The 24,037-nt window shown below is 38.7% G+C and overlaps 2 protein-coding genes across 3 annotated transcripts; one reads left to right on the forward strand and one right to left on the reverse strand.

Annotated features, from left to right (window-relative positions):
• Positions 1–459: 459 nt before the first annotated feature.
• Positions 460–14,269, reverse strand: sft2d1 (SFT2 domain containing 1). Its single transcript, XM_038737226.1, has 8 exons — positions 14,022–14,269; positions 13,173–13,259; positions 11,786–11,862; positions 8,280–8,361; positions 7,516–7,551; positions 7,359–7,417; positions 4,363–4,392; positions 460–2,234 (listed from the first exon to the last, which is right to left on the reverse strand). The coding sequence occupies exons 1-8, from the start codon at positions 14,085–14,087 to the stop codon at positions 2,195–2,197; spliced, it is 477 nt and encodes a 158-aa protein (XP_038593154.1). The 5' UTR covers positions 14,088–14,269; the 3' UTR covers positions 460–2,194.
• Positions 14,270–17,513: 3,244 nt separating this feature from the next.
• On the forward strand, positions 17,514–23,074 carry lhcgr (luteinizing hormone/choriogonadotropin receptor). Of its 2 annotated transcripts, XM_038737199.1 has the most exons (11): positions 17,514–17,709; positions 19,034–19,105; positions 19,263–19,337; positions 19,426–19,500; positions 19,758–19,832; positions 19,938–20,015; positions 20,138–20,206; positions 20,302–20,376; positions 20,772–20,957; positions 21,319–21,387; positions 21,666–23,074. In XM_038737199.1, the coding sequence occupies exons 1-11, from the start codon at positions 17,543–17,545 to the stop codon at positions 22,921–22,923; spliced, it is 2,199 nt and encodes a 732-aa protein (XP_038593127.1). In that variant the 5' UTR covers positions 17,514–17,542; the 3' UTR covers positions 22,924–23,074. The 2 variants fall into 2 exon arrangements, with proteins under 2 accessions (XP_038593127.1, XP_038593128.1); XM_038737200.1 differs by lacking the exon at positions 17,514–17,709 and having other exon boundaries at positions 19,036–19,109.
• The last annotated feature ends 963 nt before the right edge of the window (positions 23,075–24,037 follow it).

Here is a 24,037-nt window from a genome sequence, read left to right on the forward strand (position 1 = left end):
TCTCAAATGTCAATTAGCCTAACTGATGTATATATGGTCTGTTGTTGTTCTGTGAGCCCTGTAGCATAAGGCATCTTGAGGAATATACATCCACAGTATTGATTTCTCTTCTTTTCTGCTGTTATCGGCACTTTCACCCACACAGTTCCACAATTGATTCAACATGATCCCCCCCCCTCTCAGTGCAGGATTTTAGAGGAAATCAATACTTGCTTCTAAATCTATAGTTTTTAACTGTTTATTTGATATTGCCTGAGGACGTTTAGATTTTAAACCACAAACATTTTGCCATTGAGTATTAGGTACACTTTTAGAAAAAGCTTACAGTGTACAAATTAACTGCTTTAAACACATGAAATTAAACAAAAGAAAACGAACACTGCACATGTGTAGCATTAGGCTGTTTATACTTTCAACCATGTTTTGTGTTTAAATATAATGAGATCCAAGTTGCGTTTCTGTAGATTAATATTTTAATGTGCTCTTCCAACAATACCAAAAATCAATTTAGCCCAACACTCACTCATGGAATAAAAAAAGAAAATGGCAATGGCACCCATGACAGCAGAGGCCAAGTTATTTATTCCTTTTTACAAGATGAGCTGGATCATTAAGATGAAGGGGAAACACAGACTTGGTTTAATTTCAGTGGTTGTTGTGGTGTGGGATGCCTCCTCTCTGACATAACAATGGATTAGATGTAATGAAGAGGAAACAGTTGGGGGACTCTGACAGATTGCTGAGGTCAATCCCCCCCCAATCCTCAAATTTTGCGTGTAATCCAAAAACGGCAGGCAAAGAAAACCGATCACTAAAACATCCACACTGCCTTCATTCGACAGAATTATTCTATCCCGGAGATTAATTGCTCAAGGATTTGCTGGGTCTTTGCCAAGTTAGTTGAACAAGTAGTACTGAGGGGAGATTTTGTCCATGGTAATCCACAGCCACATTATACAATAGTCTAATGAAACTATGTGGGGGCTGCGCAACAGGAAGTGAAATGCTGTTTAGTGGCATCAAGCAGAAAGAAAACCTGGAGGCGTGATTGTTAAACCTGGAGCAAATCCTGCAGCTAATACACAGGGAAACAGGGGACTTTCTGTTTTAAAAGGATTGTTTCACTTTAAAACTAAAATCTGGAGAGAGATTGCTGGCCCAAGGTGTTGTATATAAGAAACAAACAAAAAAAACCCACATACCTCCTCCTCAGGAAAATGTGAACATCTGCACCACAGATGGGGGAAGGCTGAGGTTATGAATCTTCAGGGGGGGGTTGTCATGACAACCGCATCCTCAAAGGCTATGCCATCATGCCGAAGCAATACAGGGAACCCGGTGCAAGATATACTGGGTTATTGGGTCACGTCAAAACCACAATGCTCAGAAAAGTGTAATTAAGTAGGTCATTACTACATCAAATGTACAAAGGAGAAGCAATTTTAATGTAATTTGACGAGCTGGGGGGGGGGGGTCCAAATACACAGTGACATACACATGACTAACAGACTAGACATGAGCTGCTTCTTAAAAAAAAATCTCTTTAGCTGGAAAAACCTCAATCGAGCTGTGGATAACATACATCCCAGTGCATCATCAGTGAAGCGGGCCTCAAACGCCTGAGGGAAGATAATCATAAATAAACGTGGAATAGCACCTTAGGCTCTTCATACATCAGTGCCTCACGCATGGGCAGAAAATAGAAAGACAGTGTGTTTCAATAATGTTTGTGTGTAAGAAGTCAGAGCACCATTTAAAAAAAACCCAGAAGAAAATGGAATCTCACACTGTTTAAGATGCAAATATGTATGGTTGGTCAATATGTTAACGTACACACACACACACACACACACACACACACACACACACACACACACACACACAATGTGTAATGTTATGGCACTTAAATTACAAGGTATAGCAAAGTCAAAATAATTTCCCTGCAGTTAAATGGTATAAAACCCTCCAAAAACAAAGAGATATATCTTTAAATATATTAAGTATTAAAGGCTCACATCAATAGCAAAAGAGTTATAATCTGATTATTGTTACAGACCTTCAGCAAGACTTACAAAAGCGAGAATTCACAGTATGAAAGAGCTGTAGCAAAAAATCTGGAGATATAGTGTACAAACAACAAAGCCACTGTTCTTGCAGTTTGCATATTAGGACATGTTTTGTTGACTAAGGAGTCCTAACTCAGACAAGTTGTGAAGCATTTCATCACAGCATCCCTGTAGAAAAGAAAATAGAGAACAAATAACCAGTATTATAAAACAATGAAAAAGAAATAAAGGAAAGTTGCTTGAATGATGTTCTGATATATATATATATATATATATATATATAGAGGCAAACTTCTGTCATGCATACAAAATCCAAAGCGGCAGAAAAAGCACTTCCACCCTTTGTTAGGATGATTTGGGTGGGGCTCGTCATGAATAAGTGAGCATGTTTTGGCGGGGAAGCACCACACGTTCAGAGTGATGGGGGCTCCCTTTTCTCCAGGTGCTCTCTGTTGAGGGATGATGCAATGTGAGCGCCATGGTAACCACAGCTCGCAGTTGCCTGCTCCGCTTCGCCTCACACTGTTTGCTCTCGCCATCCGTGTGTTGCTATGCAGACTTCGCCTCCAGCCACAGTCAAATTGAGGAGTGGAGGAGGCGTGAAACCCGTCAAGGTTAAAAGGAGAAGGGGGGATCATAAGCAGTCTGAGAGGGAGGCGGAGGAACACAGGACAGACAGGAGACTTGCTCCTCCAAATGCTCTGGTTCGTCCCACCAGTGTTTAACATAAAACACTCAACACCAGAATCTTTACATTCTTCCTCCAACACAGCCTGAGGTTTGTTTTTATATATTTTCACTTGAGGCTTGATGCTATTTTTGCTTCCTCTAAAATTTCATTAATAAATGATAAGTCTCAGAGACTTCCCCCCAATTTCTGATTAAATATCAGAGCAACAGTAGCCTCAAAGCACTGTGGGAAGTGCACACGCAGCAGGTTTTAGTTCCACGGTCTGCAGGCGTGAGAGGTTATAAATAGGCAACAAGGTAAAATACATTAAAGGATCAAGTCCATTAGCCATGTGGTGTTGGGGCAAGCAAGGCATCACAGTTTCTTTGACCACAGACAAGGCGAGACTGCTTTTTAAATGTGTCACTCAGAGGGATAGAGGTTTGTGATCAAATGATGCCGGTGCTCCATAACAACACTGCAAACAACGCAGAGCTAAATGATCAAATCTAAATGAAATGAAAAATGGATTAAAGTAAGAAGCTTAAGGAGAGAGGACAAGAATGTGTTGACAGAAAAGCATAATAACAAAAGAGTAAGAAATAAACAATGATCATCAGGATATCAATACTCAGCCCCAAAAACCTGCAGTCAAATTTGCATTTCTCTACAGGAATTTGGTGTTTGGAAGGGTGTCACGGGAAAAGGTCTTTGTCTCAGCTTTGTATTGTTGTTAGCATTTGGGTTGGGGGAGGGGGAACTCGGGGTGGCTTTAGGACGTCTCTCAGCTGTCAGGATGGATTATAGGCTCGCTCAAATACACAAGGCACTTAGTGCGGGGGCTGCATGGGGGTTCTGAACCTCACCAAATGAGACATAACCCTGCTTACAGCTGGACTGACAAAACAACATCCCACCTCCTGCTTGGCTTGGGGAAAGCACTGAGGTGGTACACCATATGGAACAATTTTTGAAGTTAATTAGTATATTCTGTACTGTGGCAGACTGAAGAAATTTACAAAATCAATTGCTGTTATATTCAGCCCTATTTACAATAAGGTCAGGGTAAATAACCTATGAGAAAGACTGAGAAAATGAGATATGAGACAGCCTATTTGGGTGTAGATATAATCAGAATTTTGCACTGTGCTTTAACCCTTTCAGCTTAACATAAGCTCATCAAACATAGTGTAAAAGAAATATTTTGGCCTTAAAGACTATTATTTCAGTATCAATTGTTTCATTTCGATATTACGGATAAAGCAAATAACATCACAGGGGTAAAGCGGCAAGGAGTGTGAAACAACAAGCCGCCATTTGTTTGACACGTAGTGCCTGCACTAGTCATAGGGGGGGGATTACAGCCATATGGTGGAGTCGAAAAGGGTTTAGAGGTAAATGAAAACATGTTTTCATTGAAGGGTCACTCGTAGTATTCCATCCAGTTTGTTGGGTGTGGCACTAGTGTCATTTGTAGACAGGACAGTATTGACATATATATGGTAGCTGAAAATGTATTTAACTGAACTCAGCAAGCAACACATACAACTGGACATAACATCAAGGGCACATGCACCTTAAGGTCAATGCAGAAAAAATATAAATCACATGAGCATGTTGTCTTACCTGGCAAAGGGAATGTAAGAGATGCTATACCTGAAACAGAAAAAATAATGGTAAAGACAAAAAGACACGAATAGAAGAAGAGTCAAACTGAACACAAGTTGAAAAAATATACTTCCCCTCAGATGTTTTCAAAGTTTGAATATGTGAATATATGAAAATATATGAAGCAATGTAGTCATTTTTTAAAAAGCTTTACCATCAACATAGACAGATGAAGATATCTATGTATGGATTTGAAATTACTTAACACACATTTTCTTGTTACTCAATAAGATGTATTTGGTATCATTGGAAATCCCCGGATCTTTACTTAAACTTAAATTCCAGTGTGTTGTTATGATGTACGTCATGAATTTGTAATGGTGTGACGTCTAAAAGATTAAAGATTAAAAGCATTAAAGAAACACCACAAAGAAAGCAGGACCTAAAACCGATTCAGGACTTAATAGCAGCATAATAATAATGGCTTTTTGACAACACAGCTAAATGTAAAATATGGGGGGGGGGGGGATTAACAAAACGTGATTGTGACAGATTCGGACAGACTATAATCTTTGCACTAAGATTCTAGACAGATCTGTAGCCAAACACCATACACAACAAATACATGATGTCCTGTACTGGAAATGATTACAGTTGAAGTTAAGCACAAAAAGCCCATGATCAAACACCTAATATATTTAAAATATGTGAGGAATCTGGTACAGCAGTTGAATGATTAACTACTGCACAAGCTGGAGCACGGCCGCCAGGAAACCCTCGTGTGTCCTGTTAACCAGAGCAGTAACGACTTATGTTGTACTCTGTACACATGTTTCATGAGAATGTTCTAAGTGTTGAAACTAAATAGCAAAGAAAGCAAGTCAAGCAAAAGCTATCAGTGGTGTTTTGTTATTAAGCCTCCAACATCCTGCCATGCCTGAGTCAGTGTCAGTTGGTAGTGCTTCAGTGTCATATGGTCACTTCACAGAATTCAGCCTGAGGACTGGACTTTGGCCTCCTCCGTGTGCGTGTGTTTGTGTGTGTGTGTGTGTCAGTGGTAACCACCTTCACACAGACGTACAAGTGCCTGCGTGGGAGCGCACTGCCCCCTGGTCTGTTAAGAATGAGCTTGAGATGTGTGACTTGTGGTTGCCATGGTGAGGCCTCCGGGGACGCAGGCAGAGCGGAAGTGAACGTACTACAAGCAGGTGCAAAAGTGGTGCAGTTATGATGCTGACACAGTTCTGCTCAGTAATGCACTGGAATTGTCCATTCCCTTCCTCCTGAGTTACTCAACCCCCACCGGGTTGAGTTTCCATGCGCATTCACACATTTAAAGTATTTTGTTACTGCTGTGCAAATTCAAATATTCAAATTAATGAACATAGAAGTCCTAACATGCCCACACACCTCACTCACAGGTGTTATTATTCTCGGCTATGTCGGAACTGAACCCCACTGACCTTATTACTATATGTACTCTTTTCTTAGTCTGAGTTATCTCTGAATTTAAAACTAGTATGAACACTAAGGCTGCAACAAACAATTATTTGTAATAAGTAATTGTTTACTCTAAAAAATACATCAAAATATAGTAAAATGCCCATCACAATTTCCAAGAGCCAATGGTGATGAAAATCCTCACAAATGTGGATTAGCATAAATGACTTAAGCAATTAATCAATACTCAAAATAGTTGATGACCTATTTTTTATAGATGAACTACTTAATCAACACACTCAACGGTGCAGCCCTATTGAACACAAATATCATGGCTGTTGTTTTTCAAATGAACAGATGTTTTTAAACTAGGCAGCTTTAAAAAACAAACAGAAACCGGATATTATATGGAGGGGACACAAATTTAGTAAAGCAGCATGACAAAAAACCCTTTGGATACTGTAATAAAATATTGTGAATGAATCCAAGAGTTGAACAAAAGCACTTTGCTTAACATACTATACCTTCCATACATACATAAGTGGAAGACAGATCTTTATTTTACATACTTTTTAAAAAGGACACGGGGTTCCTATTAGTATTTTAGTATAAGTAATCTACATACACTTGTATGTAAACAGCACAGGCGGAAATACCTCTGCCTCTACGTCAAGTAGGTCCTCAATGATCCTGGCACTGCCTCTTCCTCTACAGGCCAAAAATATACTGACCTACTACGATGCCTTGTAACCTACCTACCAGTCTTCTTACAACAGGTATGTCACTGAAACTAGGGCAAATCAATCTGATCAAAGTATTGTATTATATCTGCATTTTATTATTGATATATGGCCTGGGGCAGTTGGCCAATAGAAAAAAAAGATACATTATCATCTGTATTTCTGGATGTGGGAAGTCGTTCCTCTGACTCACACTCTCAGGGTGCTTAAACAACATTTTCATCTGTCATCTGTCCATTAAAATATTGCGTTTTGGTCAGAAACTCCTTTTTCCTATTATTCTGAAACCATATGAGGCAGGGACACTTGCCCTAGAGGTCACATTCAAGATCAACATGGCTAACTACCTCAACTCAGAGGAGCAACTCGATCGTCTAATCTAGATAAATACTGTTCTGTCGTCGTAGTAATCAGGATAAATTCATTGGCAAGTAAAGAAAGGCTGTCTGCCAGAAAGGCTTTAGAAAGTCAGGTGAAATAGTATAAAGAGCCCTAAAAGAGCCCCCTTAAAAAAATCTTGAACTATCCCGAAAAGATATGCTGCTCTGAAACAACAGAAAAATTCAGATATAGTGTGGTTGAATGTGCAGTGTGACAATGACTGTGGAAGTTTAACCATTTAATGATTCAACCGTGCACGTGCCAGTAGCAGCAAGTCAGCTTTAAGCATCAGCAGCGTGATTAACTGAACTCACAAGACATTTAATTCAAGCAAAGAGCAGGAGGAACAGAGTTCTCTATCACAGAAGGACGGCTTCATCTGAGTAGGTGTGTTGTAAATGAATTGTCAACTGTACAGTGGAGAGATGGCTCAGACTTTCAGGTCACACTTACCATGTCATTGCCAAAAACTGCATAATACAGAAGATGATAGCCAGAACTTTTTTGTCCCACTGTAAAATAAAACCACCAAACAGTTATTCTAATAGCAGAAAACACTAAAACAATAAAAGATAGTAACTGTTTTTTAAGCAATGTATTATGTACTTACCACAAGCGCTGCACAAAGCGTTAAGATAAGGCAGAGCTGGGGCAAAAGAAGAAAAGAATGGTTATCTTTTGTTAAGCATGCAGAATTACTTCTTTTAGCAATTCACAGGAAATGTACAATTCACAACACAAAATAAGCCCCTAAATCTTTAACAGAAAAAATCAATAGTGTCAAGCTGAAATGTGTAAACCTAAAGGTGAGGAGAACCTGTTCTTTAATTTAAAAAAAACTTGAGTGAAAGTTAAAGAAACCTGATGGTTAATTGTAGTTTTCTTTATGGTCAATACATGAGGCCAATCAGTGGATCACTTCACAAATCTGAGGTAGAACATTTCATTTCATTTCATTTATTTCGGTTTGGTAATTTACAGATCATTCAATCAACATTAACATTAAAAACAATTATGATAAAATCTTTGTCAACAAATAAAATTAAGTAAAAGCATTTTTCAGTCCTTTTTCCTCAACAAAATAAACATCTTAATAAAGAAGTTAAGTCAAACATGTATTCAATATTTATTGAACATTTGTTATATTGTTATTGGAAAAAAATATATCGTGACAATTATTGTTATTGATTTATTGTCCAGCCCTAATACAATGTAAATGCATTTTGGGTTCATGTCAAAAGGGATTCAGAGAGGGAAAAGCTTCTATCATCTACTGTAGCAAGGTACAAACTACTTTTCAATTTAAAGAAAGATTAAATGAAGCATCTGGATCAACTTCAGGTCTAAAATAACAGTAAAACACACGATATTTACCAGCATAACAATGGTGGCTATGAGTCGAGTTGGTTCAAACATGCGCCTCAGCTGTTTTAGCGGTCCCATTAGGAAGCAGGTGCTGTAGAAGAACAGACAAGTTAACCTCAGTGCACTGACCCATTGTTTAAACTGTTATTTGATTAAATTATTGACATCAAGTTTTGCCTTCATATCAGGTGCTAAGCTTTCACCACAGCTGAGTATTTCCACTACTCTTCAAAAGATCACCTATAAAACAGTGCAGCCTGTGTGTGTGTTCAAACATTTTCAGTTTAACTGTTGGTGGATGTTGTGCTAATGCTAGTTACCAAGGTTTGATCATGTAATCAAAATAGCTCCCCCCCTTTTCAGTAACAGTTTTGAAAATGATGAACTGTACAAATATCATCTAGGTGGTCTGCTCTGACAGACAGTACGCTCCTCTATATATATTCAATCATTTAGGCCTATTCCATCATTTTAACGTCAAAATATCACTACTCAATATATAAACTTTATGTGTGGGTTTCACAATAGTCTTCACATGTGCGTACACACCCGCACAAACAAATCTCTTCTGATCTTTAAGACACCATAATTAAATTTACACTACGTGACACATTTAAAACCTCCTACATGATGCATTCATGACGTCAGTAAATGTAACAAGACAGAGGCTTTCCCCGCTGACGAGGCGCGCAGCCCTGGGCTCAGCAGAGTTGAGTGGGTAGAGGGAGTCTGTGTAGCGTCACATCTGTTAGATGAGAGGCGAGAGCAGTCTGTGTTGACGCAGGCTCTATCTACTGGTCTACTGAGAGGGATTTTCTTCAACTGCTCAATGTGACAGAGACCCTAATGATAACCAAGCACACGCTGCCACTGCTGATTGTGGAGGAGGATGACACCGTTGTTAATGCCATTATTGATATGAAACTAATGCTGTATTGTCGAATGTCTACAGACTCTGTCTGTAAATATGACAGTGAAAGTGGTCAGCTAAAGTATGGAAATAAAATATGATATACATATATGTGTATCAAACTGAAATTACTTTTCCAAAGCCAAACACTTCCATTGCTTACTGAAATGGGCTCATATTATTGAGAGAAACAAAAACAAACCAACACAAATGCATGTGACTCAGGAACCAATAAAGAAACCAATGGCCTCCACGTAATCTTCTTGCAGTCAAAGTCACAAACAGATGAAAACTGGTTTAAGCTCCTTAAAATATGACACTCTCTTGCTTTAAATCGGCAACCTGGGCTATGAAAGCAGAACATGGCCCAGTTTCTTGACGCATCTAAACCTTCTGGACATATGATACCTGAAAATAGAGACTACACTGTCTGAAAGAAAACCCTAATCAATGGTTCACTGTCTGTCAAAAAATTCAAAGACATGATTAGACTTAGGGATTATCAAGATTAAATAATCCATAATGTAAAATCCAGTATGCCGATGAAAGCATAAAATTTAATTCTAACCTCACTTAGCCATAACATGAAGATGGCCAGAGCTATAAATTATAAAAAGGATACTAGAGCAGCTACTGTACATGTCAGTGTAGCAGTATTATTAGAGCATACAGCCTGATCCAATGAATACTAGCTGAATCAATGTCACGCTACACAAAGGAAACGTTTAGACTGATTTGAGACTTCAGTCTTAATTTATGGTGCTATAAGTTTGGTTTTGTGTTAATTAGAATAATGTACAAAGAAAAATTAGACATGGCCTGTGTGAGGGCACTTTAATTTCCAAAGCCAAACACTTCCATTGCTTTGAACCTTGTATGCTACAATACATAGGAGACATTTACTCAGTATAGTCCCACACAAAACGGAGGTTGACAAATAATAATATGAGAGCAACCACTAATGTCTGGGGCCTGTACCATGAAGCAAGTTCAACATACCCGGGATATCTTTTCATTATCTGGCTTCACTAACCCTAACAATCTCAATCAGGATAAAGAATAAGATAAACGGCTGCGACAGGCTGTGTGCAACGCATTCGGGGGCAAACAAAAAATCTAACACACAATTCAAAGCGGTAAGGAGGCTTACGGTCTCATCTTAAAAACCTACAAGTAGCAGGCAACAAAAGACTTTAGTAGCCTTCTTCAATCAGTCTCGGTAGGATGAGATCTCTAAGCTATACAAAGGTTTCTCCACATCATTGCAGCAAACATAAAAGCAGCCTATTAAACAGTCTGTGCGATCTCCTACAGATGGTGATGTCATTTTATCAAGAGAGCCAATAGGCGGTATTTTTTATAGAGTTGATCTCTTATCTGGAACATAACCTGCTCCGAAGCAGGATAGATTTGATACTTTTTTATTAATATATTGTTGTTTCTTTATTGATCCTGAACATGAAATTACTTCTATATACAACTAACCTATGGTATAGACACACATAGAGAGACACACACGTTTACTGTTTTATTTTTTTTTTATTTAATGAACTGTATGAATTGAATAGTTTTTTTGTATTATCCATGAAGCTTTGACATTTTTGTTCATCTGACGTTCATGCCAATAATGCAAGTTGAAATTCATAGCCGTTCAGCATAAGTTACCATGGCGATCTACCTTGGCAAGAAGTGAACCAACGTCGTGGTACTGAAAACACAGGGTTAACCCAGAAGTAACCTTGATACGATCAAATCCTGCTTTGTGGTACAGGCCCCTGGTCTACTCTGAGAGACAGATACCAAAACAAACAGTTATGAGGCATAGACAGCTTCTCTGTTCCCACTGACCATTGTCTCTTTATCCCTAATCATTTCCTACTGACTTGCAAGCAACATTCCATAAGCTGCAGAATGAATTGCATAATAATCAAGATCACAATTACATAAACTTTATTTGGTGCAATATGAACCCTTTTTGATTAGAGTACATGCTCTGTTGCATCAAACTGTGCAATCCCTATTCACAGGTGAGGCTGTATAAGCAAATCATGTTATGCATGTAGTGATTGAACTGTCTCTGCTTCCCAAACAACGCTGCAGCTGCAGGTTACAGCAAAAACACCTTTTTATTAAGCAGGATTTATGTTTAAGTGCTGTTTTTGTTCATTTAAATTGTAGTCATTTTTAAAATGTTAATCTATACTGATGCTAATCTGATTACATAATGAAGATGATCATTTTAGCCATAATCCTATAGTCTGGTCCAGAACCAGCAGTCACCACTGTTTAGCATCAATAAATCAGAATAACATCTCAGGCAGTGTGCTCCAAACTCTGAGCAACAGGTTATGAGCTCACAGAGGGAAACAACAGTACTTGACAGGTCTTTTTTATAAACAGACAAGAAGCAAACCTTGGAGAAATGTGTAGCTGTGCCAAAGATGACTGTAACGGGGGGTTGCAATCATCAAGGCAAAATAATTTGAGAGTTTATTAGCCACCTGTTTCCTGTATTCCTGGTAGTGCGACATACTGGTGAGAAAAATATACCGGGACATTACAATTCTCTGACCTACTGAACAGAGTTAGACTTGAAGAGTCTTACCTGGCGAGAGCCGCAACATTCCCTAGTGTGTAGAAGAGGGCGAAAAGCTTGACTGAAATGAACAGCAGTGCTGTGCCCTGTAAAAGAGCAAAATAGTCTTTGTCAGCTATACAGAATATTGTTACCACTCTAGACAACAGAAAATAGTAGCCTTTAATCTTTTTTTTTTCTTGAAAAAACCAAACAAAGAAACATGCAATACTGTGGGCTGCCCTATGGTTTTACTGAAACCTAATGGGCTCCCCCTAGTGCTAAAATACTATAAGGATTACCGCCTGGGTGTTATCTGGATCACTTTCAGTGAAGAAGACTTGTGACACACACTGAGTGTGTCAACAGAGTGTGCATTTCACTACAGGAGGGATGACATTTAGAGAACACAGTTATGAATGAAGCTTTTAAGAATATGTAGCAACTAACTATTTAATTACACACTGCTATTTAGTAGGAGATGGAAGGACATTAAAATAACCGGCAGCTAATAACCGCATCTCATAGAAGGAGCAAATTCTTTACGCTGCTTATTTCTGCAGAAAAAAAAAGGAGCGTGGGGAGCCGCCTGTGGCTTAGGGGTAAAAAGTAAGTGTTTTGAAATGTATGAATGGAAGTGACATTAAAATACTCTAGATTATGTGTTGTTTGTTGACAGATGGGCAGCGATCTCCCAACTCTATGAATGTCACCACTCAAGGCTCACTCTGAGGTTGTGTTGGGGCTTTGTCAGTGTGAATTATCACTTTGCCTTTGCTTCACAGTGTTATCAGTAAGTGTCGCCTGTAACAAGGCTTCCTGTCATTTGAACTGCAAACTACACTCCGCAAACTGAAACTGTCAGTTCTTCCCTGACATCAAGCAACCTTTATACATTAATTAAGTGACATGTGTCAAATCACTTTAGCTTGCAATTTGTCTCGGACCATTGCTACCAGTAATGACAGTGTTATGTATGTGCTATGCACTGACATGTATGTCATTCTGCAGCTTAAATTATGTTGCTTGCAAGTCAGAGGGAAATGATGGTCAGTGGGGACAGAATAGGTGTCTGCGTCTCATAACGGTTTGTTTTGTTATTTGTCTTTCCGGATAAACCAGACTATTGCTCTCATATTATTATTTGCCAACCTAAGTTTTGTGTGGGACTATACCTAAGTACGCATAAGTAATTGTCTCCTATGTATAAGAGCATACAAGGTTAAATCCTTCCCAGTGACAAAACTCTCATTAAAGTGACCTCACACAGGCCACATTTAATATTTCTTTGTACATTATTTTAATTTACATCAAACCAAAACTTCTAACTGAGCACAATAAATTAAGTTGGAAGTATTATGCATTCAGTATGAAGTCAAACGGAACATAAAAGTTGCCTAAAGACAGAGACACTCACAAGTATTGAACACAGGATTCCTCCACCAAAGCATATGACAAACCATTTCAGCCTGGTACTGTAGCTGAGAGAGCTGGCATCAAGGACCTGGTGAGAACAATGGGAGGATGTCACAAGACAAACCTAATGACGTGTAGAAAAGAATAACAGGCTTCCTACTGACGATTTAACCATGTTGGCTAGAACCAAGCACAAAACATCCACCACAGTATTATCTTAAAACACAAATACACACAGCACTCGTAAAACTTAAAAGTCACAGACTATTACTCAGTACACATAACTCAGGCAAAGGAACCAATAATACCAAACTGCAAAGGAAAATCTTCTAAGTGCAGAACTGCAAGCATGGGAGACTCTGGTGTGCCAGAGTGAAACTTTAACTTTGCATCAAGTTAAAAAGAAACGTTACCATAATGTAATATGAAAACACATGGTTCAAGTCAGCACCTTACCTCATTTCCTCCTCATCGTGTACGCGTGTAAAATGTATAAATAAACAAACAAATACAATTTATTTAAATTCTGACAGAAGAAAATGATAGCCAGCTTTAAACGGGACTGAAAGGACAGAAAACCAACATGACAACGAAACAGTTTGGTAAGCTAACGTTACAGTCTACTGAAGGCTAAGTTACAGAGCTAAACTAGCATAACTGACATTTTTACTAACGTTAGCCACAAATAAAACCACATTAACATTATTAGGAGGCATCTGAACCGAAACTTTGTGTCCCAGATAGGAAACGAAACTAGCACAGTGGTTTCTTATTCAATTTGATCATTTAAACAACGTTAGCATTAGCACCGTACAAGTTAACAATTACTGTCATACAGTATGTTAGCTACCTGTGCAGTGAGACCCAACTCTTCATTTTCCTCTTGGCCGCTTAACACACGACGAAGCTTGTCCATCACTAGGGGCTAAAGCTAGCTGGCAAAGTACTCAAAAATAAGGGAGAAGTTCAGAATTTCTATAGGTCCAACTGTCTGCTGTCTTAAGTTTTTTACGCAGTAGTGACAAGTTTGACTTCCTGCCTTCCTGTACGATGCGCTCTGTAACGTTAAGTGCTGACTTTGAATCAGTTTGTTCGCTGTCGCTGGCCCTAATCGCTGGGAAAGCTTTTCAACAACCGATCGCAGATCCGCTTGTGGAGGCAACTTGACCGACACCACTTCCTCTGAACTGTTGCTGCCTTTTAGTGCTGTCGGAAATAATGGCATTACAAAATAAACTGAGTGCGTGAAATTATGCGCTCTCTTCGGACAATATGAAAAAGTTGATGGTATTTTCGTCTTATTGGTTGCTGGTGCCTTACGATATGTAATTTAAAGAAGTGAGTTGAAAAGAAAACAGTTATTAAAACAAAACAGATAGACATTCGTTGATTTAAAGAATAAGCCTATAGCTATTCTACACTAAATATGTTAAAGCTTAAAAAGGCAAATAAGTAGAACAACTTGTATCAGTGGCCTTTAAAAGATTAGTGTTGATGCTTGTTTTAGCATATTTACTTGTTCCACATGCATACCTAACTATTTTCAGACATACCTCCAAATAAAATATGACCACAGTTTTATGCTCCCTGCTGTTGCTTTTCTGTTGTTTTGTCGCCATCCAGTGGAGATACTTATAACCATAATTCAGTTGGTACTTACAATATAGTAGGCTTCTTAGATAAGTCTTCCTGACGTGACCATGCTTGGTAATGTTTTCTAGCTTTCTTGTGTGTTTTGACTGAATTCCATGCATAACTTTAGCATTAGCTAGCCCATACAAAATATAGTGGATGTTACTGGACAATTATTTTAATTCGTTTTTTGTGGTTTGTAGTATTTTGAGTACTTTATTATTAATTAATTAATAAATAAAACATTTTTCACAACCGTGGATCATCAGAAATGTTGATATGATAAAGTGTGTATAAACGTGGATTTTTTTTTTTTTCATCAATCCTGTAGGCCTAAGTGCCATGTTTTCAACTTAAGGATGAACTATTGTCTTTCAGCATGACATGTGATAAAACATTTCATGTGTCAAGGCTACATAACTTTGCCTTGCCTTTATCAAGCAGATAACTGGCGCCAAAGGAGATACAGTTATGTGAGGCGTTTGACTTGGGGTCACACTGTCCTCTGGAGGGACAAAGTCATTGACTTGGCTGTTTGTGTTTAACCAACTGAAGCTCAGAATGCCATCAATGAAGTAAACATGAACAGTAGAGCTGTACTTGATGGAATAGACAACAGGTTTATTAACCTAGCTTCCCATAGTCTTAGCTGAGTTACCACAAGCTATCTGGAAATGTGAGGCGATGTACTCAATATTAACAATTATAGACTTATATCCGTTGTGTGTTCTATTGCTAAACTATACTATTGAAAAACGTATTTATAAACAACTTTCGCACTACCTCAGTATCAACAATGTCTTATCACCATTTCAGTCTGGCTTCAGCCTTCAGGTCTAACCACTCCACAATTCCTGCCCTTCTTAAATTCACCAGTGATGTGATCTCTGCTGCAGACAGTGAACCCACAGCAACTGTAAAACGTACACACTTAATTAATAGCCATCTCTAAATGTAAGAAGACATATTCACTGGCTTCAACTTATATTTAAATGTACTGTATGTTTAAAGCCCCAGCAGTTTGGAATAATGTACCTGTTGTCTTACAGTTGGTGATCCACTCACACTCTACTGTTTCTCTTTAGCCATGCTGGCCACCTTGTGGTTGTAATGTTCTCAGTGTTTTAATTAATTAATGTGCATTTTTTTCTGTTGCCTGTCTGGACATTGCTGTACTGACAAGTTTATTTCTATTTCTTATTTATTTTGTCACTCTTCTGTTGGTATGTAGTGATTGTGATATATGTTAGGAGCCCCTCGAAAATGAAATGGTCTAAAGGGATTTATCGCAATAAATACATTTGACCACACAATTTTTATGCCAACAGAATTATTCATTTTAATTGTAAAATACACAAAAACTTATAGACAAAAGAGTTAGCAAACATAATCAAAGGAAAGGGTGTTACTGAAAACACAACAAATACAAATTGTTCTGACAATCCTCTTCAGCTAAGGAGGATGCTGCTGCATTTGGAAATCATAAATTATATCAGCCTTAAAAGGTCTGTTGTGATTTGCAGACATAAACAACTATCTCAGACATACAGTAGCCTAACACTAAGCTATTAAGCATCATCTTACAGCTGGTGTATTCACAGAAAATGTGAAACAATAACTGTAAATATATAAGCTAAATGGAAAACTTCCATATGCAGACACAACAGAGATAATCCTTCTAACTCTTATAATGAATATGCATATTAAACATCTTGGAGTCTGCAGTCACCTTATCGGTCACCTTTGGAGCTGTTCATAATGGTAAGGTTTATTGTAGACATTGTCCTTGAGTTAGAATACCTTCATAATAACCAATGCTTATGAAAAGTGGAAACTAAAATCAAAATATTTAAGTTGTCGAGGAAAACATTAACAGCCTTGGTGTTTCAAGAGATTATAGCAAAACTAAAATCATACTGAAATGCCACCATGCATGGACTAGCAAATATCATAATACCCTTGGATGTTGTAAACATTTAAATCTCAAGCAGCCAACAGAGGAGAATTTGCAGGATATTTACTGCCACACAGAAGTTCAGCTCCATGGTTTTCTGTGTTGTGGCCACATGTCCAAGTGTCCTTGGGCAAGACACTGAACCCCAAATTGCTCTTTTTACTTTGGATAAAGTGCTTTATAATTGCATCCATTTACATTTAGTGGCTGGATGGTCTCTCACTTTACAAGAGGATGGGGGACTGGGGCATTATTCTGCTTTCACTCACCTTAAGATCACTCAAGTTTTAGCCATAGGTGTCATTTACACTGGGGACGCTGGGGATGTGTCCCTACCATATTTTGAAATGGCTGATTTTGTCCCCATCACTTTTTGAAAGCATTTGTTAAAATGTTCTGAAAAATAGCTTGCACCAAGAAATATTAACTAACAAAGAAAATGCTTTGAGAAAGCTTTACTTGCACAATAAGAAAACAAGCAATGCAATTTAACTATATAAGAAACAAACGTGCATTGTCCAAAAAAATTGCTGCTGAATTTAATATTATAACATTTAATATTATTATTATATTATATTATTATACATTATTATAATTTACATCAAAACTCTTTTGACTCTTTGCAACACAAGAGCCCCTTGATTAGAAGTTGAGTATCAGGTGGCAGAGATGGATGACGATCTGCTGCTGCAGCAAAGAAGACTTTAAGGGAGGGACGTACATACGCAGCGTTCAGCGGACATCCCGGCTTCTGTGTGTTCAGACACTTTTCAGACAGCACAATAATGTGGACATCGCTGTTGTTCCTATCTGTTTTGTCTTTCTATGGATGCAAAATGTGCGCTTCAGGTTTTATCTGCCCGAGGATCTGCCGCTGTTTCTCCAACACAATCAGATGCAACAATGTGACACAAGGGTCAGCCCTGATGATGGACCACAGAGATAAAAGACTGTAAGTTCACACTATTTTCGAATGTGGAAAAGACCGCGCGGTGGTGCGTGCATGTTAAGTTTACTGCGACCGCAGAATCTTGACTGATAACCGATCCTATGCATTTTGACACTGTCATTCTAACAGATATATTTCATGTATGTTTTCATGCAACTTACTCCTCTGAAGCCAAGGCTATTCCGTGCGTATTTACGCACTGAGCGAAGATACACCTGATGAAACGCCTTTGATCACTCCCAGTTATTAGTACAATTAGCCATTATGGTTAACAGAAATCTTTTCAGATGAGGTCTGTGGCGCATCTCTGTTTGGAGTTTCTATACATTAAAACATTTAGGAAGCCCTCATACTAAATGTAGTCCAACCTGCAACGTGTTTCTACCAACACTCTGGGGAAGTACTCCAACTAATTCCACCTAGTGTTTAGACATGATTTGTTTCTGTCATGTTCTGGTTTAGTTTTTTTCCAAACCACAGACATGAACACGCTTTCTTTTTTATCACTTCAACATCAGTGGTGCTAGACAAATGCTCATCTGTCAATGTAAATGCATTGGCCTTCTATATAGACTACTAGACCCAGTTGTGTTATAGTTTTCTTTCATGAAAAATGTTTTGCTAGTGTAGTAACTGCTAGCTTTGTACTTACTTTTCACTTCTGTACCTGTACATCTTGTTGTAAATTCTCAATAATTTGAATAACATAAAATAAAAATATGGAAAGACCTATATTGCAAACTTCAGGACACCAGCTTCTGAGTGACATTTATATTTCCAATTTCATGGTTTACCTCATTAAGCAAAACACTCTATTGTTGGAAAACAGATGATGCTGCATGTGTGCAACTTAATTAACCTGTGAAGAAAATGTCAAGTTGATCTCACACGGTCAAGTACGCAGTGCATCCTCTCAGTATTTAGGATTTCCTGGCATCAGAGCTCAGTGTTGGAGTTCACCAGACTGTCACAAGCCTTGAAGGTAGAATCTTGACCTCTCCTCTGATAAATCACAGAGCCTTGAGTATCCCCTGATAAGTATCCACAAACACCAAGGCCATCAAAGGACACCAGCACCCCTACACACACACACACACACACACACACACACGCACACACACACACACACACACACACACACATTACTTTGTGTTTTCTGGAGGCCGAAAGTTAACCTGGAATCATGGCATGCCCTCCAAAAAAATCCCTATTCTAATCCTGCAGTATAAAAACAACCTTTTTTGTCATGGTGCTTTAAGATCACTTACTTTAGATGACTTTGATCATCAGATGTTGTGAATGTGCCTCTCCATATTGTTTTTTTCAGGTTTCTCTATCACTTGACTTTGCACACAATTTCAAGCCATTCTTTTGAGGGTTTGAAAGGAGTCCAGAGGATGTAGGTATCAATTTTCATCCCCCTGTTTGACATTTTGTCACATAGCTGAAATGAAAGTTAATAAGGAGCAAATGGAAAATGGATGCTTTACCACTGAAATGAGTAAGAATAGTGCTCTGCGTATTATCATGTTGCTTTGTTTCTGCTCTGTACTCAGTGAGATTGCTCAGAGCGTAACCCTGGAAACTATTGAGACATTAGCTTTTAATAACCTTCCCAACCTCTCTGAAATGTAAGCCTTTATGATTATTTAAATCAGTAAATAAAAAGTAATGGTTACGGCTGTGGCGTTTCGACTGATGTTTTATATCACTTTGCAGCTCAATCCAGAACACAAGGAGTCTGATGCACATTGGCAGGAGGACTTTTAACAACCTTCCCAAACTACATTACTTGTAAGAGACCTCAAAACACACAAATCTAAATTATGTAGTTTAAAATGTAAAGGTGCATATTGGACAGAACCCTGTCTGTTTTCTGATTCCATACATCTATAACAAAATCAAATCAAACTAAACTAACTTATGTTGCACACTAGAAATAACTTTTTAGCTCTATTACTTTAAATATGGCGAAGAAGTGATTCATTTACATTTGGTTTACATTACAAAACATGTCATTAAATGACATAAGTTTTCCTTTGCATTTACAGGAGCATTTCAAACACTGTGATAACAGTTTTTCCTGACATCACATCAATCCATTCTCTCGAATCAGAGTTTATCTTGTAAGTATACCGGTTGCTAATGTTTTAGAGACTAATGACCAATTAAAACAAGAAGCACATCACCATAAACATATCATTTTACTGTGAACTGTCGTGCTTTTGCAGGGATATCTGTGACAGCCCGTATCTACTGGAAATACCTCCAAATGCTTTTATTGGAATGACAAAAGAATACGTAACAATGTAAGTGATGCAAGACATTCCTTTAAATTGCTTTACACTGGTCAGTGAGTTGGAAATAAATGTTAGTCAGCGAGATAGTGATTTTGCAGCTTCAATCATAACAGTTTTGTGAATGATTGCAGGAACCTGTACAACAACGGCATCAGAGAAATACACAACCATGCCTTCAATGGGACAAAGATAGATAAGCTGTATTTTCCTCACATTTCCTTTTTCTAACTGAATGATGAAAGTTTCTTACAGTATAAACATTTTGCTCCATTATTCTGTAATTTTATAATTCTAGGGTATTAAAGAATAATCGAAACCTCAGAGTGATCCACAGAGATGCGTTCAAAGGAGCCACAGGCCCCGGAGTCTTGTAAGTGGCATTTTTAACTCACTGAATGAAAAATGTATTTGCTTAGAATTAGAAGAGGAAGATGCTTGTCAAACTGACTTGTCTATGTCTTCATAGATTCATAGCTTGAATTATGCGTTGAGACTTGAGTGATGGTAAAGAAGTTAATGCCTTAAGCCTTTAATAGCTTTTCTTTCCATCAATGAAAGAAGTTACCTCTGATGTATTTCTAAGATGTAAAATACACTAATATAGCAGCAGATTATCTTTTACTGCTGACATACTGAAGGCTTAGCAGAAGACATGGTGATTTTAAATTAACTTAATGCTGTAAGGCAGTGTACAATCAGCACAATGGTTACAAAGAGGTCTTTACACCCCCATGCAGTCATACTGTTGTCTGTGTTATTTCACAGGGACGTGTCTGCGACAGCTCTCAAAAAGTTACCACCGCAGGGACTGGAATCAGTTCTGGTGTTGTTTGCTCAGTCAGCATATGCCTTGAAGAGTCTGCCTCCTCTGCAGGGACTGTGGAGCCTACGAGAGGCCCATCTCACCTACAACAGCCACTGTTGTGCACTGCTGAGCTGGAACACCCACAGGTGACTTACACGGTGCATTGTACTGGTCTATCAAAGATCCATTTGTTTATGGATTTCCTCAGTAAGATCCACCCCACTTGCTGTTCCAGTTTTCACTCACTATACTCCAGTAGTTAAGCACATCAAAAGCAGAATCTTATTCAGAGAACTAAGTTACTTGCTTATTACAGTACAAAACAAACAATATTGTACCACAACAGAAGCACAATGTCTAATAAGCATAATATACAATATACTGTAAGTAGTATTTCTCAGATGTGTTTGTGTGTCTGATGTGCGTCAAACAAGTGCGTCAAACAAGTGACATTCAAGTAATGGTGGTGATGTATTTTCTTTACATGATTTCCTTCCTTTTATCCAGGGACTTTACCAGAAACCCTGCATGGAATAATGGCTCTACATACTGTGATGAGAGTGACCCATCAGCAAGGTAACAAACTGTCATGTTTTCCTGCTTATGTAATTGTTAAACTCTGTGCTCTGTAGTTAAGGAAAGTTTTTTTAGCAACACCCAAACTACCCATATTTGATTTTAAATGACACCCCAAAATATCGGCCAAGTGCAATGACTTACAAGGAAGATTTTTCTGCTGGAAATACTATTACTTGCTACTTTTCTTGGCAACTCCTTATTTTGAATTTAATTTGGGTTTAAGATGAAATAACCAGAATAATTTCCTCTCCCCTTTTCTTCTCATTTAAAAACAGGGTTCAGCATGAGATTGCAGGTTCAGCAGATACAACTCTAGTTATGGATATGCCATTTTTTTCAGACGCTGATTTGTTTGTGGAGGATAAAGGCTTTGGAGATGTGAATTTTCACTATCCCGAACTGGACTTGTGTCAGATCCGGCCAACATTGGTTTGTACACCTGAAGCAGATGCTTTCAATCCCTGTGAGGACATTGCAGGTTTCAGTTTTCTCAGAGTGGCCATTTGGTTCATCAACATACTGGCCATCACAGGCAACCTGACAGTGCTCCTGGTCTCCTTAACCAGCCGGGACAAGCTGACGGTGCCTCGCTTCCTCATGTGCCACCTGGCTTTTGCAGATCTCTGCATTGGGATCTACCTTCTGATGATAGCTGCAGTAGACTTGCACACACAAGGACACTACAGTCAACATGCTATTGAATGGCAGACAGGGCCTGGCTGTTGTGCTGCAGGCTTCCTGTCTGTGTTTGGGGGGGAGCTGTCAGTCTACACCCTTTCCACCATCACCCTGGAGCGCTGGCACACCATCACCAACGCTCTGCAGATAGAGCGTCGTCTGGTACTGACACAGGCAGCAACTATAATGGCAGCTGGTTGGCTCATCTGTCTGGGGATGGGGGTGCTGCCCCTGGTTGGTGTGAGCAGTTACGCTAAAGTCAGCATGTGCTTACCCATGGACATACAGACTCCTCTGGCTCAAGCCTTCATCATAATTATCCTGCTGTTCAATGTGGGGGCCTTCGTAGTTGTGTGCGTTTGCTATGTGCTGATCTATCTGGCTGTAAATAACCCCGAGCTCCCCAGAAGAAGTGCTGACACCAAGATTGCAAAGCGCATGGCTGTGCTCATCTTCACAGATTTCCTCTGCATGGCACCCATCTCCTTCTTTGCCATCTCTGCTGCTTTTAAGGTTCCCCTCATCACTGTCACCAACTCCAAGATTCTGCTGGTGCTCTTCTTCCCAATCAATTCCTGTGCCAATCCCTTCCTCTACGCTATCTTCACCAAGGCTTTCAGAAAGGACGCGTATCAGCTCATGAGTGCCATGGGCTGCTGTAAAAACAAGGCCAGCGTTTATCGCATGAAGGCCTCATGCTGCGAAAATGCAATCAGCTTGGGGTCCAATAAAAAAGGATCCTGCACTGGGGTGAGGCTGACTGCCATACCACGTCAGAGCCATCACCCAAAAGAGGAGGGGGAGCTCACCTTAGACAAACCCTTTAAGACTGTTGAAGTGACAACTGGACAATAAGAGAAACTGAGGAAAAACAACGTATCCTGAATTTGGAGGAAAATATTTACTTGTTGGCATCTGTCATGTTGACATTGATGACACAATTTAACTATTTCATTCTGTGCTGTTGGAGATGCTCTTATTGTTTTATTAAAAAGTATTTAGTGAACTCCATTGACTAAAAAAAAGACTCACTGCATATCACTGCAACCCACTAAATAGGCTTTTTTCACAGGAGATATGTTGACTGGTCATAATAGGAAAAGTGCAAGTATAACTAATATCACTGAAGATGGCTCTGTTCAATATAGTGTCCCATCCCATCTCATACCACTGAGCCCTGGAACTGATAATGGAGCCATCATTAATGGTGTTACTCCCACCTGAAGTTCTCTTGCCACATGTCCAAATTGCTCCAGAACAATTACTAAATGGACCTTGATGAACTGTTTTGTCAACTACTCTCAAGAATGAGAGAATTTCAATATAAGTATTTAATCGGATGAACTAAAGGCCTTAAGTGCTCAAAAAAAAAAAAGAAAAGAAAAAGAAATTTGACAATTCTGGGCACAGTTCATCTACTGATTGTGTGATGCGATTGAAAGCTCCAAAACAGCCACTAAATGGACCTTGTGCTGAGATTGTTGAAGAGAAATCTTCTCCGTGTGAGCTGTTTATTCATGTAAAATAAGTTGTGTTTTTCTGAGGATGGCTAAATGTATACATTAAGAATATAGGCCACAGCCATAGTTAATATGGAAAGCTTAATTGTTATAGTTGACCACGTGGTGGAGTAGTTGGGAAGGCAACTTACTATACACGACTGGGATTTTTGTTTAGAATCTAAGGTTTTTTGACATTGTGTTAGCCAAATTATAAATTAAAGGGATCACTTAGGCCTACAGTGTTAGTATATATATTGCTAGGCTACTTATTATATCACAGTAATAATAACAAGGTAATGCCTGTGTTGTAATCTTTTTCTGTCTCAAAAAAGGACAATAAGAAAAATATTTAAAAGTAAAAAATAATGTAAACTTTAATCAAATTCCAAGAGTTTTGCTGAATGCCTGCAGCTCCGTTTATCTGTTGTTCTTCTGCTGAATTTTTGGTTCCAGTAGGATTTTTCGGT

The sequence above is a fragment of the Micropterus salmoides genome, unplaced genomic scaffold (genome assembly GCF_014851395.1).
Source record: "Micropterus salmoides isolate LMB-PRFRI ecotype aquatic unplaced genomic scaffold, ASM1485139v1 Ms_hic_scaffold_22, whole genome shotgun sequence".
NCBI lineage: Eukaryota > Metazoa > Chordata > Actinopteri > Centrarchiformes > Centrarchidae > Micropterus > Micropterus salmoides.